General features: G+C 35.5%; 1 protein-coding gene across 1 annotated transcript in view; it reads left to right on the forward strand.

Annotated features, from left to right (window-relative positions):
* Nucleotides 1–269: 269 nt before the first annotated feature.
* SERPINI2 (serpin family I member 2) overlaps nucleotides 270–17,682 on the forward strand; it is a 32,457-nt gene continuing 15,044 nt past the window's right edge. The window contains exons 1-4 of the mRNA XM_017965702.4: nucleotides 270–527; nucleotides 5,173–5,403; nucleotides 6,778–6,972; nucleotides 7,053–7,245. Coding sequence (XP_017821191.2) covers nucleotides 281–527; nucleotides 5,173–5,403; nucleotides 6,778–6,972; nucleotides 7,053–7,245 — 866 coding nt within the window. The 5' untranslated portion in view covers nucleotides 270–280. The remainder of the gene's footprint in view (nucleotides 528–5,172; nucleotides 5,404–6,777; nucleotides 6,973–7,052; nucleotides 7,246–17,682) is intronic.

A 17,682-nucleotide genomic window follows, 5' to 3' on the forward strand; every position in this document is an offset into this window, starting at 1 on the left:
CATTCCAATACTGTAGTTTCTTTTATGATTTTTGTTACAAAACTACAAGTATATTTTCTAGTGGTTTTTGAAGATACCTAAGAAATACCGTTAGCACATGGAGTATTTCTCCTAACAGATGATACTTAGTCAGAAATCAAATTGGATAGAGTTCACTCCTGGTAGTAAGTTCTATTAAGATAGAAAGATACAATAGGTAGAAAGTTATCTGTTGAGATCTCTATGCAAAACCCTTTTGAAAATGAATACATTTCGATTTAAACAATACAGAGAAATCAAAATGGACACATTCTTCTTGTGGAGTCTCCTATTGCTGTTTTTTGGAAGTCAAGCCTCAAGACCCTCAGCTAAAAAAAATACCGAATTTGCAATGGATATTTATCAAGAGGTTTCCTTATCTCATAAGAACAACATTATATTTTCGCCCCTTGGAATAACTTTGATTCTTGAAATGGTACAACTGGGAGCCAAAGGAAAAGCACAGCAACAGATAAGACAAACTTTAAAACAACAGGAAACCTCAGCTGGTAAGAGACTTATATCTCCTTACCTATACTGGATAAGATATGGAAAAATTTATTTTTTAATATTAGAAGTTCAGGATAAAAAAACTTTAATAAGTGAAAAATGTAATGAAAAGTATGGAATTATAATAAAATGGAGAATTGTAAATGCAATTTTCATTCATTTATAATTCTTTTCTTAAAATTACAAAAATAATTTGTTAAGAAATTGACATTTATATAAATGTAAAATTAAGTATATATTTGTGCATTTTCTTCTAGTTTTAGCCAGTTTTAACTACTGGAAATTATATTGGATGTGCATTAGTGTGTGTGTACATACATACACATAAAATATACATCTATACACTTATATATTCTTCCACTATCACTATGTTGTGATCATTTTCCCATGTCATGTAACTGATTCAAAATACATTTTTTAATTACTGTATCTTGTTGCCGCTTTTTTTTTTTTTTTTAGATGGAGTTGCTCTGTTGCCCAGGCTGGAGTGCAGTGGCATGATCTCGGCTCACTGCAACCTCTGCCTCTTGAGTTCAAGGAATTCTCCTGCCTCAGCCTCCTGAGTAGCTGGGATTGCAGGCACACACCACCATGCCTGGCTAATTTTGTATTTTTAGTAGAGACAGGGGTTTCTTCATGTTGGCCAGGCTGGTCTTGAACTTCTGACCTCAGTTGATTCACCTGCCTCGGCCTCCCAAAGTACTGGGATTACAGGCGTAAGCCACTGCTCCCTGCCCTCTTACTGCCTCTTACAGAAATACCATTACTTATTTAGCCTTTCTTCAATAGGTTGTTTCCAACATTTCTCTTATAAAAACAATGTACTCTCATCTACAATGAGACCAAGAAAAAGCATTACTTTGTCATTTTGAGAACGTATTTATTACTAGTTTTAAAAGAAAAATAGGGGGAAATGCATTTAAATCATCAAAGGCCTTTCTGCTTGTGAATGATGGTGTTTTGTTGGAGTCTCCCCATGGTATATCTGGGATAGTGTGTATCCCTCTTACTGGGATACTGTGCTTTTGTGCTGGCATCCCATTTGAAAGAATTGTTGCTCGGCTGGCATGGTGGCTCACACCTGTAATCTCAGCACTTTGGGAGGCTGAGACAGGTAGATCACTTGAGGTTAGGAGTTCAAGACCAGCCTGGACAGCATGGTAAAACCTCGTCTCTACTAAAAATACAAAAATTAGCAGGGCATGGTGGCATGTGCCTATCGTCCCAGCTACTTGGGAGGCTGAGGTAGGAGAATTGCTTGAACCCAAGAGGCGGAGGTTGCAGTGAGCTGTGATTGTGCCACTGTACTCCAGCCTGGGCAGCAGAAGAGACTCTGTCTCAAAAAAAAAAAAAAAAAAAAAAATGTTGTTGCTCATCTCCTTAGCCATCTCATGCTCTCAGTTACTGTAGTTGTTTTAATTTTCAGCTTTTGGATTACTCTGAGATACTGTGTTCTAAATACAGATTTTTGATTTGGGAATTCAGTTGCTACAACTATAATTTCAGTATATTTTTCTTATCACAGAGTAGCTATATTTAGAAATTTGCTTTCCCGAAAATACTATTTACAATATTTTATTTGCTTCATTGTAAATAAAGACAATTTTATACAGAAAAGAAGTTGGTGATAGTAAAGTTAATTGTAAGAATTCTCATTTGTAAATGCATACTGAAGCCAATGGATTGCAGATTTAATCTTGATTAATTTAAGCAAATCCTGCTGGACCACTCCTGGAACCGTAACATGCTATAGCTTTGAAAAGTAACACAGTATTTGTGAAGCTACATTAATTAGAGTCTTTGAAAACTAAATTACTTTAAATGGATCCAGCATATAGAGAAACACAGATGTTTTAACAAGTGTGAATTGTGAACATAATAATCAAATTAATAATAATAATGCACTATCAAAAATATAGATAGCATATCAGCTACTGTTTTATGTGCTTAATATATATTCTCTCATTTTATATTTATAATTACTGTGTTAGGTAAACAATCCTGTAATAAGCCTGGGAAAACCAAGGCAAAGAAAGGTTAAATAATTTGCTCAGTGCTAATTCCTGAAATAATTTAATGAGGATTAAGAATCTAAGAGCAATATATTTTATTAATATATTAATAAGAATATTAATTCTTCTATATTACATAAGGCTCTCAGTGTCCTCAGTTCTTCTTTACTTCGTTGTCAAATATCTGCTCTGAATTTACCTCCTCCATTTTGCTGAACATCTGATAATACTTTCTTTTGCTTTACCTCTGATAACTGATGGAGAATCAAAGGCTAAATTGAAGGTGCTTCTTTTTTTCACAGGGTTATGAAAAGGGAAAGGGGCACAAATTCTTGTCCCAGTTCTGCAACTAAATTACCTTATGATTTGTCACAAGTCATGTCAGTTGTGAAGTTTCTTAATCTCTCTGGATCTCAGATTCCTCGGTGTAAAAAGAAAAGTTGGGGTTAGGTGATTTATTTGGATTTTTTTGGCTGAAATAATCTATAATTCTATAACTACCTTTGTTTTCATCTTTGGATCTACCATATGCACACAAAATTGGCTTTTAGACCTTTACTAGCAGAAGATAACATGAACTGAATTTTAGAACATTTTCTGGAGGTCTGGTACAATCAAATCAAGAATCACATTCACTCATGACCTGTGGGTTATCCATGGCTTTATTCTTAAAAATGAAATAAACTTGTTCTCATTATTTATTAGGAGCCATATATATTCTTTTTGATCTGTGTTACAAATGTCATTTATCTAGAAACCAAACAAAATATATAAGGCAGATAATATTAAATTCTTCTCCAAACTTGTACTACTTGGTAACATTTTTTTCACTGACTTCTAAGTTCAATGGTTTATCAAAGGGCAGCTGTTTGTCACATAGGCTTAGACCTTAAATACATGACAATAATCTATTTGCTTTGACAAATGATTTGGAACTACTTTTTCTCCCCTTCTCTCTCTCTCTTTTTTAAATTCCTTTAAAGCTGTTCATATATTTCAAATTCCTGATAATTAGTTTCAGATTCTGTCATTTCATTTCTGATCTTAATTAATTCTTTTGGAAAAGCTCTCATGTCTTTACTCAGAAAGTCTTTTCCTTACTCTCCCAGCTCTGGAGATATTCCTCTGAGGCTTCGAATAGCCTGAAATAAACGATTACATCTGAAATCGTTGCATAAATAAGTAAAATGGCTTAACTTTCCTCCCTTCCTTATGTAAAGAATTCCAGAATTTTAAAGAATTACCAAAATTCTTCAGATAGAATCATGTGGAAGTAAGTTATTTTAATATCTGAAATTGTTTATACCATTATCTATATTCTAATGAACAGACAATCCTGGAGTTTGAAATATAATTCACTATACTTCGTAGAGGCTCCTGTGAGGTTGTGAGACCAGGCCAAAAAAGGCAAATAGGGACTGAAATGTAGCCTCTACCCAGCTGAACAAGATGAGAGGCCATGTAGCTTCCCCGCCCCTAGAGAGGAAACTATTTTTATTTGCACAGAGATGCCCTATGGGGCTACTAGCTTTCTGATTAAAAAAAAAAAAAATATATATATATATACACACACACACACACACACACACACACACACACACACATCCTCCTTATATCTAGTCGATACCCAGTAGTAAATCTCTCTTAGTAATACCTGGTTTTCTTGAATAAAGATTAATTGAATATATACATTTTTATGTTATGAAAGTGGCATTTGCAGTATTTAACTGAAAATATAATGAAGACCCTAAAAGAACCTATTTGAAATAGAGTTACAAGACTTAATGATTGAGTTCTAAGATGAAGCCAGAAGAAAATGGAAACTGTCAGTACGCTTTGGTAATGAATAGGAAGCTCCTAAACCAAATATCAGGGTAGATGTCTCTCATAGGCATATATAGCTTCTGGACAACATTTCAGTCAGAACAATCCAAAAATAAATAATAGGCCTGAAGTGATTCTTTCAGTTGACTCTGACTGACTTATTTTGGCTGGTGGTTATAGTTAAAATGGTTAAAGATTTTTATTGTTGATGTCAACAGCCAAAGTGTGTAAATTCATGAACTTGTAGAAATAGGCAATTCTGATTCTTACACATCTCTAGAGATGATTACAGAGGTTGCCTTGTAAATTTTAAAACCTGGACAGGTGCAGTTGCTTATAAGAGAACAATTTTTTTCTTAAGCTGAAATAAAAGTAATATTGAAAAGGATTGCTCTTCACTGTCATACCCCCATCAGCATTCATTAGCATTTCCTTTTCAGAGGTATTACATGCTCATGTTATGCAAAGAATAAGATGCTTAATATAAATTTCAAGAACTAAAAATGAGCTAAATGTGACTATCAAGAGGGACTTTCCTTCAGCTTCTATAAATGCATATTCTTGTTTTTGACAAATTTCAAATTTACATGGACATTCTTTTTCTATATAAAAGATGATTCCTCTACAAAATGCATATTCTACAGGAGATACATTCTTAAAATATTTATACTAACTTTGAAGGGATTGTTAGTTATACCTAAGGGTATAAAAAATGGTGATATGAATCAGAGCGTTTAGATAGCAAAGCTGAAAAGCTGTTGTTTTTATGTTGTTCAATATGCCAGTATACATTAAAATTATTTTCTAGGGGAAGAATTTTTCGAACTGAAGTCATTTTTCTCTGCCATCTCAGAGAAAAAACAAGAATTTACATTTAATCTTGCCAATGCCCTCTACCTTCAAGAAGGATTCACTGTGAAAGAACAGTATCTCCATGGCAACAAGGAATTTTTTCAGAGTGCTATAAAACTGGTGGATTTTCAAGATGCAAAGGCTTGTGCAGAGATGATAAGTACCTGGGTAGAAGGCAAAACAGATGGTAAAGTTTCCCATTTTCATAAAATTATTATTTGCCATTGTATTCATGGTTTTTAATATCCTAAAGTAAAGAATGGCTGAATATTTTCCTACCGCACTATGGATCAGAGGAATCAAATATCCTATCTCATTTCTCTGTTGTTTAAATTAATACTAAATTTAAAACCGGGATAAATTATAAGCTGCTTTGAAGAGTATACTGATTCTTTTACCTTTTTTTAGAGGTACCTGCTTGTAGAATTCTTATTGAAGTAATTTTAATAATAATTTTGGTTAAAACAGATTTTTCAGGTATAAAAGCAGAAATAATTTCTTTGGCCAGGTAGAAGTTAAATCTGTCAATCCCAAATGGCTTCTTTCCCACAGATGCTGAAAATGATTAACATGTTTTAGTTGAATGTGTTAATATTTAATAATAAATGTTAATCGTTCTATCATAAATATGGTAGTCTAAACTTTAAATGCAAGCTAGCAAAAATTTCATAGTTGATTACAGAGGGATATAATAAATTTAAATTCATACAAATCTGAGTTGAAACCTTGGAAAATTATAAGCTATGCTCCATTTAAAATGAGGATATTATTAAAACATTTCCACATTATTTGGAGTTTTAATAATGTAAATAATGTATGTGAAGTGTTAAGCATACACCAAGCCCTCAATTAATAGTAATTTATTTAATCAGCTAAAAATGTGATGTTATAACACAGCTATACTTTTTATAGGAAGCCTTATATGGGGAAGCATAAGTTGAAAATGTGAATAGGTGTGGTGAGCCATGTTCACAGGTATAGAAAATCACTAGACAGCTCTATGATGCCTATGTGATACCCAGTCGTGCCTATTTCTCATAACTTGGAACAGCTCACTGGACATAGAAATAGGAGACCCATTATTTGGAGAAAAGGAACTATACTAGTAACCTCCATTCTTTTCCATTTCCAATGGTCAGTCGACGCAGCTGTCAGATTGGCAAGTTTGAGTGTACCATTAACTTACTAATGATGATTGACATGTTAGAAGACCTTGAAATAGATGGAATAATGCCAGTAAATATGGAAGAAGAAATATATTCTTTATGTCTGACATACAATGGATACAAATGATCTAACTGAAGAGAGTCTAGGTATATCCAAATTTGCCTAAAACAGTCTCATATTTCTAATTTCCTAGTGAAATTCTATTTGTCCCTGTTACTTGGTGAAATATTTAATAGCAATCCCTTTTATTCTCAAAATTACCATATTTAGATGATAACATGCCCTATCCAAAACTGATCTGCAAAAGACATTTTTGCTTTAATTCTATTCAAAGCAATTCCACTGAATCACTATTGCACATTTCTTCTTACCTCCTCCTCCACCCCCTTCCTAGGAAAAATTAAAGACATGTTTTCAGGGGAAGAATTTGGCCCTCTGACTCGGCTTGTCCTGGTGAATGCTATTTATTTCAAAGGAGATTGGAAACAGAAATTCAGAAAAGAGGACACACAGCTGATAAATTTTACTAAGAAAAATGGTTCAACTGTCAGAATTCCAATGATGAAGGCTCTTCTGAGAACAAAATATGGTAATATGAGAAACCACAATTCCTAAGCATAGTCTTGGGAATTGCCAAGTATGTTTGATATTTTATTTTGTCTATTCCAGGTTATTTTTCTGAATCTTCCATGAACTACCAAGTTTTAGAATTGCCTTATAAAGGTGATGAATTTAGTTTAATTATCATACTTCCTGCAGAAGGTATGAATATAGAAGAAGTAGAGAAACTAATTACTGCTCAACAAATTCTAAAATGGCTTTCTGAGATGCAAGAAGAGGAAGTGGAAATAAGCCTCCCTAGGTTGGTAATGTTATTATACTAGTTCTTACGTTTCCACTTACGTTGAAATTTGAAAGCCAGCTGAAAGGTAACGTATCTAAAAAGTCTATTGACACAAATGGAAATACAAATGCATTTGGAAATTTTACTTTCCTTTTGGACACCAACGCAGGGCTTACCTGTGCTGGCATTGCTTCACCATGAGGAGAACTGAATTTCAGTGCTTAGTTTTCTTTGAAAGGAATAAGTATATGTCTTAAAATTAGAATGCTGGGATTGGAAGGAATTATTGTGTTTTTATCATGCTAATTTATCTTTCTCCATTTTCTTCCTGATTAGAATTTATAATATTTATCTCTTATTACGAAAACAATTCTTTAATGGTATGTTTTATACAATTGAAGGATACGTTATATCACTTTAACAGATAGTGCTCTGACAATCATTGAATTATAAACAGATTCCTATAGTCAATGTTAGGTAGTTAGTACAAAATGGCAACTGCAAAGGGTTATCTCAAGAAGCAATAATTATGAACTAATTTTTAACATCATGCTTCTAAGGGGCAGGAGAAACTTCAAAGAAAAAGCTGTGTCCAAATGACTCAATTCACACTGTACCTGAACTTTTGAAAAGAGATATATGTCCAATTGATTACATACTGCTGTTTTATTTCTAAAATTCTCTTCAAACTCATCAGGCCCTACTTATTTTGTGCTCCCCTGTTTCTGGCCATTGGTCTTTTAAACCTCTTGGTTTTTACTTCCTTTTCCACTTAGCCAGCTATTTATTTCCACTTCGCTAGCTATTTATATCATTAGTTATTTCAATCGTAGTCTCATTAACATTTTTGATGTTCTTGTCTCCTTGTCATTGTCCCTTTTCTAATTCTCTTCTCACCTCTCCTCAATTCTGAGTCCACTGAAAAGCCACTCCTGGCCAAGTATGGTGCCTCATGACTATAATCCCAGTACTTTGCAGGCTGAGGCAGGTGGACCATCTGAGGTCAGTAGTTCGAGACCAGCCTAGCCAATGTGGTGAAATTCCATCTTTACTAAAAATACAAAAATTAGCTGGGTATGGTGGCAGGTGCCTCTAATTCCAGCTACTTGGGAAACTGAGGCAGGACAATCAGTTGAACCCGGGAGGCGGAGGTTTGCAGTGAGCCGAGATCGTGCCACTGCACTCCAGCCTGGTGAGAGAGTGAGACCCAGTCTCCAAAAAAAAAAAAAAAAAAAGAAAAGAAAAAAAGCCACTCCTGTTCTTCAACGACAGCAACTACTGATTTTGCTGGAGTAGAAACCTGGAAAGGAGTCACTTCTGGCCTCACTGAGATTAGAGCTCAGGACTCCTTGCTTACTCTTGAGAACTTTCTTTTACTCCTACCCACGCCACACCAAGACGTTACCTCTTTACTTACTACTCTAGGTCAATTTCTCTTACTTCCAACATGTGTGTCAATCTCCTCTATCTTAAAGAAAACCTATCGTCAGGCAAACTCTTTCCCCTGCTTATATAGATCACCTCAAAATTTATGTAAATCTTTTCTTCTCTTTTTTACCTTCTTTGATATTGTGCCGAAAGACATATCCTCTACTTCTCTCATCCTAACTCTGGGATCTTGATCAAAGTATTATTAACCATCCCTTTCTTGAAAAGCTTTCTTCCTTTAGTTCCCCAGGACACTACTGACTTCTTTCTCTCTTTCTGGAAATTTTCCCTGCTCCTTGGCTTACTTTTATTTTATTTCTGTTCTCAAGTAAAAATGCTTATCAGAGTTTCATCTTCAGAATTTTCTTCTTCTTAGTCTCTCTGAGAAACATTATTTATCTCGTTATTCTTGTTTTTAAAATCTGAATCTCTAACCCCAACATCTGTTTTACTTCCCTGCCATTTGAATATCTCTACCTCCTGTTATTCTTTTTTTCAAAGAATATATATATTTTTGAGCACCTGCTGTTCCAAACATCAGGGTATAATGGTATATATGACAGATGGTTTACCTTCTAATAACTGAAATAATATTGTTTAAAATTAAATTGTTTATTTTCAAATTGACTTCTCTCAGCTTTGAAATAATCACTGTCTTGTAGACAAAAAAGAAATACTGAGTTTGGAAATGGTGATATGTACCACTAGTGGGGTCTCAGGAGAGTTACTTGGCTATTTTGAGTTGTGGTTTTATCAATATAAAATGTGGATAATGATATTTATTGCCAGATTTTTCAGTCTAAATAATGATGGATAAGCCCCAGCCTCAACTGACATGAAGAAATACAGGCTTCACTAGAAGTTTCTTTGCCAGCATTTTTAGGAATCCTTAGAGGAATATTTCACAGACCAAAAATCTGTCCAAGCTGCCATCGTGTAGACAACTTCTCCGAACTGCTTGGCCTTATTATCAGCATCTCAACACTAGGGCCATGCTTCCCATACAACTACTCCCACAGTGCAGAAACAGACTTCTCTCTTAAATCTTCCAAGCACAACTGTTATGGGTTGAATTGCATCCCCCTACCCAAATTCATATTGTTAAGGCAACATTCTGAGTTACTGGTTAGAACTTATTTGGAGACAGGATTTTTACAGAGTAATGAAAGTGAGGTCATTAGGCTGGGCTCTAATCCGACATGATTGGTGTCGTCTAAAAAGGAAAATTCAGACAGAGATACATATGGAGGGAAGATGATGTGAAGAGACACAGGGAAAAGATGGCCATCTACAAATCAACAAGAGAGACGTAGGACACATTTTTCCCTTACAGTCTTCTGAAGGATCCATTACTGCTGACATCTTAATTTTAGACCTCTAGCCTCTGCAACTGTGAGACAATCTGTTTGTTATTTAAGATACCCAGTTTGTGGTACTTTGTTATGACAGCCCTAGCAAACTAATACAAGAACAACTTCAATGTGTAAGCAAATTTTATTGAAAGCTTGATGACAGCCAAAGGGGCTTACAACACAGAAAGCAATTTAAAACCAGGTACCAAGCATGATAGTTCCTTGAGTATAGACTATTTCTTGTACCAAAGAGTCTCCTTCTGTCTGTTGTTATATTTAGCCTGCCATTGCAATGGTGCTAATGCCCACCTTCATCCAAAAGAGCTGTCTTTACACCTCCCTCCCATTCAGCATTGAGAGTCCTCCAACATTTCCCACTATAAAGAGAAGGTGACCCAGATTTTCTTCCATGCTCTCTAAGGCCAGCTTCCTAGTTGCGACAAGAATCTCTGGTTGCCAGGTGTGGGGTGGCTCATGCCTGTAATCCCAGCACTTTGGGAAGCTGGGATTATAGGAGGATCTCTTGAGCCCAGGAGCTCAAGACCAGCTGGAGCTACAAAGAAAGACCCTGTCTTTAGAAAAATTTTAATAAAAACATTAATTGGACATGGTGGTATGTGCCTGGAGTCCCAGCTACTGTGTGGGATAAGGCAGGAGGATCACTTGAACCCATGAGTTTGAGGCTTCAGTGAGCTGTGTTCCTGGCCCTGCACTCCAGCACTCACCTGGACAACAAAGCAAGACCCTATCTCAAAAAGAGAAAAGAAAAAAAAAAAAGGATATATAGCAGGAAATTTCAGTGAAAACAATGTTTTCATATCATATAAAATAGCTTACACCCTCATCATCTCAAAATTCTCCATCTCCACCCCAGTGGTTCTACTTGCAAAATGAAAAAGCCCATTGTATTGCTTTCCCAAACAAAAGAACAATTTGCCTTAAAAGCTGAATTTGAATCTTCACTTACATAGAAACAAAAACAATAGTTGGCAGTTGTATCTCCTTTTTCCATACAAATTCCAGCCACCAATGATATTTAAAACTTGGCAGACTCAGTTACAGTATCTCATTACATACTGCTATTCCTAGCACAAGTCTGGCAACTAGAAGGTGCTAAATAAATGATGGCTGTATTTTTTCTTTGTTGAAAAGATCACTGCCCAGTCAGTACCAAACTAGAAACATCGTCTTCTCTGACTTCTCAGACTCTCCTCCTTTCTCTTCTGTGTGGCAGGCCCTTCTCTATGGTGTCTGACCAGTAACTTCCATTAGTCCTCCATTGTTTCCCTCAAAGTTACTGCTTCCATGTAGATTTTCTCAAACATGCCTAGTTAGAGTGACCCATTCATTATCTATATTTCTAGAACACTTCATGAAAATCGTCATCATAGCACTTACTACATTGCATTTTTATTTTTTTGCTCACATTCCTGTCTGTCCTATTAAAATGTGTTTTCTGGGACAGTGGAGTAGGTCTTGTATATATTCGTTTCTGTTGTCCCTAGCACACTTCGTGGTATATAGTATGTGCTAAATAAGTATTATTGAATTAAATTACATAAATGTTTTCAAAGAAAGAAATTCTATATTATTTCTCTTTTATTTAATTTTAACTATCTTAAAAACCAGGATTCAACTTTCCAGTCACTGTAAATTTATTCTCTCTGAGTCTCTTGACAAGGCTTTCCTTCCTTCCCATATATGGAGCATCATGAAAAATAGGACACTAGCCATTTACTTAAAAACTTCTCTCTGTAGAAGGAAAAGTGAATTTTTAAAAAAATTCATAACACAGAAATTTGTTATTAATTATTTAATCACATTAATACATCATTACAGTTAAAATGTGTTCACTTTTTACTAAATTAATGTCTTCGGATTTCCTAAAGGAACAATTTGCCTCCGGATTTAGTTCATTATCAATTTTAACTTATCAGAACACATTTATCACATTCATGTAAGTTTCCTGAGCACCAAAATCATGGATTAAAAGTTCTAAAATACGCTTCTCCCAAAATGAACAATTTCCTCACAACAGAAAAATACCCATTTAAAATATGTGTTTGTTATAGAAGAGAGAAGATGATGTAGGCTCAATAAATATTTGGGATAGACTGACACTTTTACATTTTATTACTGAGTGTTGTGTTTTTTTTTAATATCTGAATAAACGTAATGGTTTTCAAACCAATAACTAAAGATTTTGAAAAAATTGGAACAGCTTGATCAGCTTCATTAGTTTTTTAGAGCTGCCGTAACAGTGCAGCACAACAGAGTAGGTGGCTTAGAACAACAGAAATTTATTCTCTCAGTCCCCGAGGCTAAATGTCCAAAATCAAGGTGTCAGTACAGCATGTTCTCACTGAGACCATTAGGAGAATCCTTCCTTGCCTTTCCTACCTTCTGGTAGTGGCTGGAAGTCCTTGGTGTTCCTTTGCTTGTAGATAAATCACTCCAATCTTTTCTTCTGTTGTCATGTAGTCATCTGTCTTCATGTAGTGTTCTCATATCTTATAAGGACACCAATCATATTGGATTAAGGCCCATTCTACTACAGTGTGACCTAAGCCTCATTCATTATATTTAAAATAACCCTATTTCCAAATAAGGTGACATTAAAAGGCACTGGGGGTTGGGGCTTCAACATATAAATTTGGGAAAGGGGGTGTGCACAATTCAACCCATAACACCAGCTATAATAAATTCTGTATTGTTGTAAAACAAAATGTCTCTCTGGTAGCAAAGTTTAGCACATGCCAAAAAAATCATAAGAATGCTTATGTATAAGCTACAGTAGAAAGGAGCATGTGAGTGACTATTTGGACTATAGTTACTGCTTAAGAAACACTTGTCCTTCTTCCTTTTGTGTATGACTAGTTTAGACTTGAGGCCAATAAGATAGTGTCTAAAAACACTCAGGTGCTTTCCATTAATTATTATCTGTAACATACTAGATAAATAATTTTAAATATCATCCTGCAATTGAATATTAGCTAAAATAATCATATTACTTTGTCTAAATGTAGTGTGAGATCCTCTAAATATTTTAGTAATCAAACTTCTTTAGGTTGAAGAGTTTAAAACATAATTGCTATATGCTGGATTCTTCTCTGTAGAAGAAACATTCTGAGAATAGAGTTTAAAAATTGTGTGTATGGGAAAAAATGATAACTTAATACTTATAAATAAGGTAAATAAACAAGTAACTTTTAACTTTGTGAAGCATTAGCATTTATATTTTAATAGTAGATGTTGTGATTTTATCATCTCACTTGGTTATTTTCCCATTTCACAGATAGGAAAACTGAGTCACTGAAACGATAAATTGATTGCCATGCAATTAGTGTTGACAGAGAAGGATTAGCTCACATGTCTATTGGCTCACAGCCTTATTAGTCTGATACTTATTAGAAAGTGTATTTCCTGTTCAAAAGCACATATTGATTGGCATTCTACTATGGGCAAGAGGCTGGGACAGATGCAAAACAATAGGTTCCTTATTGATATGATGGTTACCACCTATTGATAAATGCAATAGTACAAGATTTGCACAAGAAATTCACTAAGATTACACAGCAATGTACAGTAAGAACTAAAAGAATGGTATAATCAGTAAGCATTAGAAAGTTCACAAAAAGGGAAGGGGCATCAGAAACTGGAATTATAAACAAAGGCTTTGTGAAAGAAGGACTTGAGCTGGGTTTTAAAGGAGTTGATGAATAAATCCTATATGCAATGAAGAATTATTGAACATGTCCAAGTAAGACAATAAGATGATTAAATCAGTGTTTTAGAAAGATATATGTAGTAGTCACAATGACTATGTTCACCCTGGATAACTTATCTGAAAAATTTCCCTCTTCCTCATTTACCCCCTCCATTCCTGCCAACCATCCCTATTTTCCTGTATAATTTCTCTTGGTCCTTAAAATTAAGTCTGGGTTTTAGAAAGCCTTTCTGATCTCTTCATGCACAATTATACAAGCATCTTCATTCTCCTAGTACCTTGTGTTTATTTCTGTGTAGCAGTTACGTTAAAGTTAATTGCGCATCTTCCCCTCTGACCCATAAGCTACTTGAAGTGAAGAACTGTGCATGTTTCCTCTCTGTGACTGCAGCAAAAAGCATGTATATAAAAAATAGTAGCTATTCAATGAACACTTGTTACTTTAAACTGAGTAGTGGTGATATCCACGATTTGTTGAAGAGGGAAGGACTAAAGCCCAAAGATCAGTTAAGAAACCACTGCAACAACTCAGACATTAAGTAAAGAGTGTTTAAAGGGAGCAGTTTCACTGGGAATAGTAAGGAACTGCTGAAGTTGTTGGAATATGTGATTAACTAGATATGAGTTAAGAAGACATAGGTTGTTTGGGGGATTCGGGCTCAACTTACTAGAAAATAAGAGGGCTGTGAATTCTTGCTCTTCTGTAGCACTCCTTACCTGGGCACCATGGACTTCTAGAGAGGTCTGGGATATACTTCCAAGGGTCCTTGAAGCCCTGAAATTATTTGCAAGTTTATGCACATAAGGTTATCTATGTATTTTCCTTGGGAGAGGTTTTATAGTTCTCACTGAATTTTTGGAAGTCTGGGCCTTTAAAGTTGTTAAGCACTACAGTTGTATTCAGAAGTATAGCACTATCCTAATAATAGCCATAGTCTTTCTGAGAGGTATCATTCTTTAAAAATATTGGCTGATGTGGCATCTCACAGCACCTTTTGTCAACTGTTAAAAACAGATTACTGAAAATAATATTGAAGACCCAAAGCCCTGCACTTTCTTGCTATATAACTTTAAGCACATTACTTTACTTTTCTAAGATTTTTCTTCTACTGTTAAATACAGTAATAATAATACATGCTTCTTACTGTTGGGATTCCATGAGATAATGTGTATACATTTTTTAGTATTCAATATTAGCTAAATGTTATTCATATTTTTATTCTCATTTAATTCTAAAACTTAGTCGCCATACATTATAATGCCAACATTGTAATAGATGCCCCCATCATGTCTCATTTAATCCCTCAATAAATTTGATAAAGACCTAGTTTTATATTTAGGTTACAGATAAGATGGAAACAGGTAAAATACCTTCCCTGTAGTCACACAGCTAATTAATTGCTGGACTAATACTAGAAGACGTCAGCCAGAAGTCTGAAAACAGGGTGGGGCAAGAATGAGGGAGCATGGAACAGAACAAACCATCAGTGAAAGGGTGAGCAGTAGGCTGAGAGATCTGGAGTAGCCATACCAAGGAGAGTTTTCAAAAGATATAAGCCTTAACATAGGTCATAAAGGGTCATCTTTTTGCTGGGTGGAAATTAATTCTAGGCTTGGCCAGTCTTGATCTATAAGTGGGTGAATGTAAGTTGTGTGTGGGTGAGAGGTCGGCAAAGAAAATGAGACTGGATATGAGAATAGATACGCCTTGACCAGCTGCAGTAGTGATTACAAAATGTTCATTTACTTTGGCCTATTGGACATGGATAAAAATGGGAATACTAGGTGTACATTAAACATTATGCAGATATATTTCATATGTAGCAGAAAGTATCTTAAATTCAGCCTGTGAGGTTAATAGATTATTTTAATTATTACACACACACACTCCCTCCATCCCTCCATGAGGTAATTAGAAAGTGACCAGAATTTACTGCGTATTCTCGTAACCATCTAGGTCTGCCTCTGTCAAAGATTGTATTGTATTTATCTCCTCGTGAGCCACCCTAAAGTTTGGTTTGGTTGGTTCCAGCTATGACCAGTATAAGTAATATAGTTTGAATTAATGTCCCCACCCAAATCTCATGTCAAATTGCAATCCCCAGTGTTGGAAATGCCGCCTGGTGGAAGGTGATTGCATCATGGGGGCAAATTTCCCCCTTGAGTGCTATTCTCGTGCTAGAGTTTTCAGGAGATCTGGTTGTTTGAAAGTGTGCAGCCCCTGCCCCCTGTCTTTCTTCCTCCTATTCCAGCCATGTAAGACATACCAGTTCCTCTTTGCCTTCAGCCATAATTGTAAGTTTGCAGATACTCCCCAATAACTAACAAATGCCAGTATCGTGCTCCCTGTACAGCCTTTGGAACTGTGAGCCAATTAAATCTCTTTTCTTTATAAATTACCCCAGTCTCAAGTACTTCTTTATAGTACTGTAAGAATAGCCTAATATACCGAGAATGACTCAAGCCCACTGTACCAAAGCTGGAATTTAAGATAATAATAACACAAACCCAGAGGGAGATTGATCTAGACTTTTTTTCATTAGATAAGAACTCCAGAGATAAGGGGAAAGGAAGGGACATTCCCCAGTAGGGCCTGGAGGCCAGAAGTAGGTCATTTTTAAAACAAAAATTAGGATTGTTTCTCATTTTTCTGCAGCTTTTACATGTGTAAAATTGGGTTCAGCCCAATGGTTACATTTGGGAGTGAATTACTACTGTCTTTTAAGCAAATAGATATTATTTGTATATGCTAAAAATACATTTCATGATTTAGTTGCTAATTGTCTATCTAGCATTTTGCTGCTCATTGTTTTACCTTGGCCTGCTGCTCTTTTGACAATTTTAGATGAGGATCCAGGAAAAGGGAACGTGAACCACAGCTGCGAGAAATATGAAGACTCATAAACTTTGGAAGAGGGGCATTACATATATTGACCAATATGGTGGTACTGAATTACATTTTGATTAGATGGTAGTGGCAGTTAGCACATTAGCTTTGACTTCAAATGGACCTGAGTTTAAATCATAGCTCTGGAACCTATCTTGACCTTGAGCCTGGAAATTAACCTCCTCAGGCTTCTATTTTCTTATACATTAATGGAAATAATAATGCTGACTCCCTTAGATTTTTGTGAAGATTAAAAACTATACTTTATATTAAGTACCTAACATGTGGTAGTGCTTATTCACACGTGGCTATTCATGGCTCTCATAATTATGGATAATTAGGAATTGGCTGTAGATTCTACTTTCATTAGATGGCTGAATGTTTCTATTGCTGTAGGTTTCACTGGACTATATTAGCGCAGGACTATTACTTAAATGACTCTCCAGTAATAATTAGGCATTATTAGAATTTGTAATAAGTCTTGCAGTATTCTTGTCATTATCCTAAAATTATTGAACTATTATAGCCCATTTGTAGGGAGATTAGAACATATATTCTTAGGGCTGGGTGCGGTGGCTCATGCCTATAATCCCAGCACTTAGGGAGGCTGAGGTGGGTGGATCATGAGGTCAAGAGATCAAGACCATCCTGGTCAACAAGGTGAAACCCTGTCCCTACTAAAAATACAAAAACTAGCTGGGCATGGTGGTGCGCGCCTGTAGTCCCAGCTACTCGGGAGGCTGAGGCAGGAGAATTGCTTGAACCCAGGAGGCGGAGGTTGCGGTGGGCCGAGATCGTGCCATTGCACTCTGGTCTGGGTAACAACAGCGAAACTTCGTCTCAAAACAAAAACAAAAACAAAAACATATATTCTCCACCCTTTAAAAGCCTATACTGCCTTCAATTTGAAGACTGTGGTAATAAAAATGGGAAAAGAGCCCACCTTCCAAACCATCATGCTGCATATTATCTTTCTTAGTAGGAAGTTACAAGGAAGAAGTTGAAAACAGTTGGCATAGAATGAGCTATTTTCATTATCAGCAGATATTAACATGCATGTT

This window comes from Callithrix jacchus, chromosome 17 (assembly GCF_049354715.1).
Source record: "Callithrix jacchus isolate 240 chromosome 17, calJac240_pri, whole genome shotgun sequence".
In the NCBI taxonomy this organism is placed as follows: domain Eukaryota; kingdom Metazoa; phylum Chordata; class Mammalia; order Primates; family Cebidae; genus Callithrix; species Callithrix jacchus.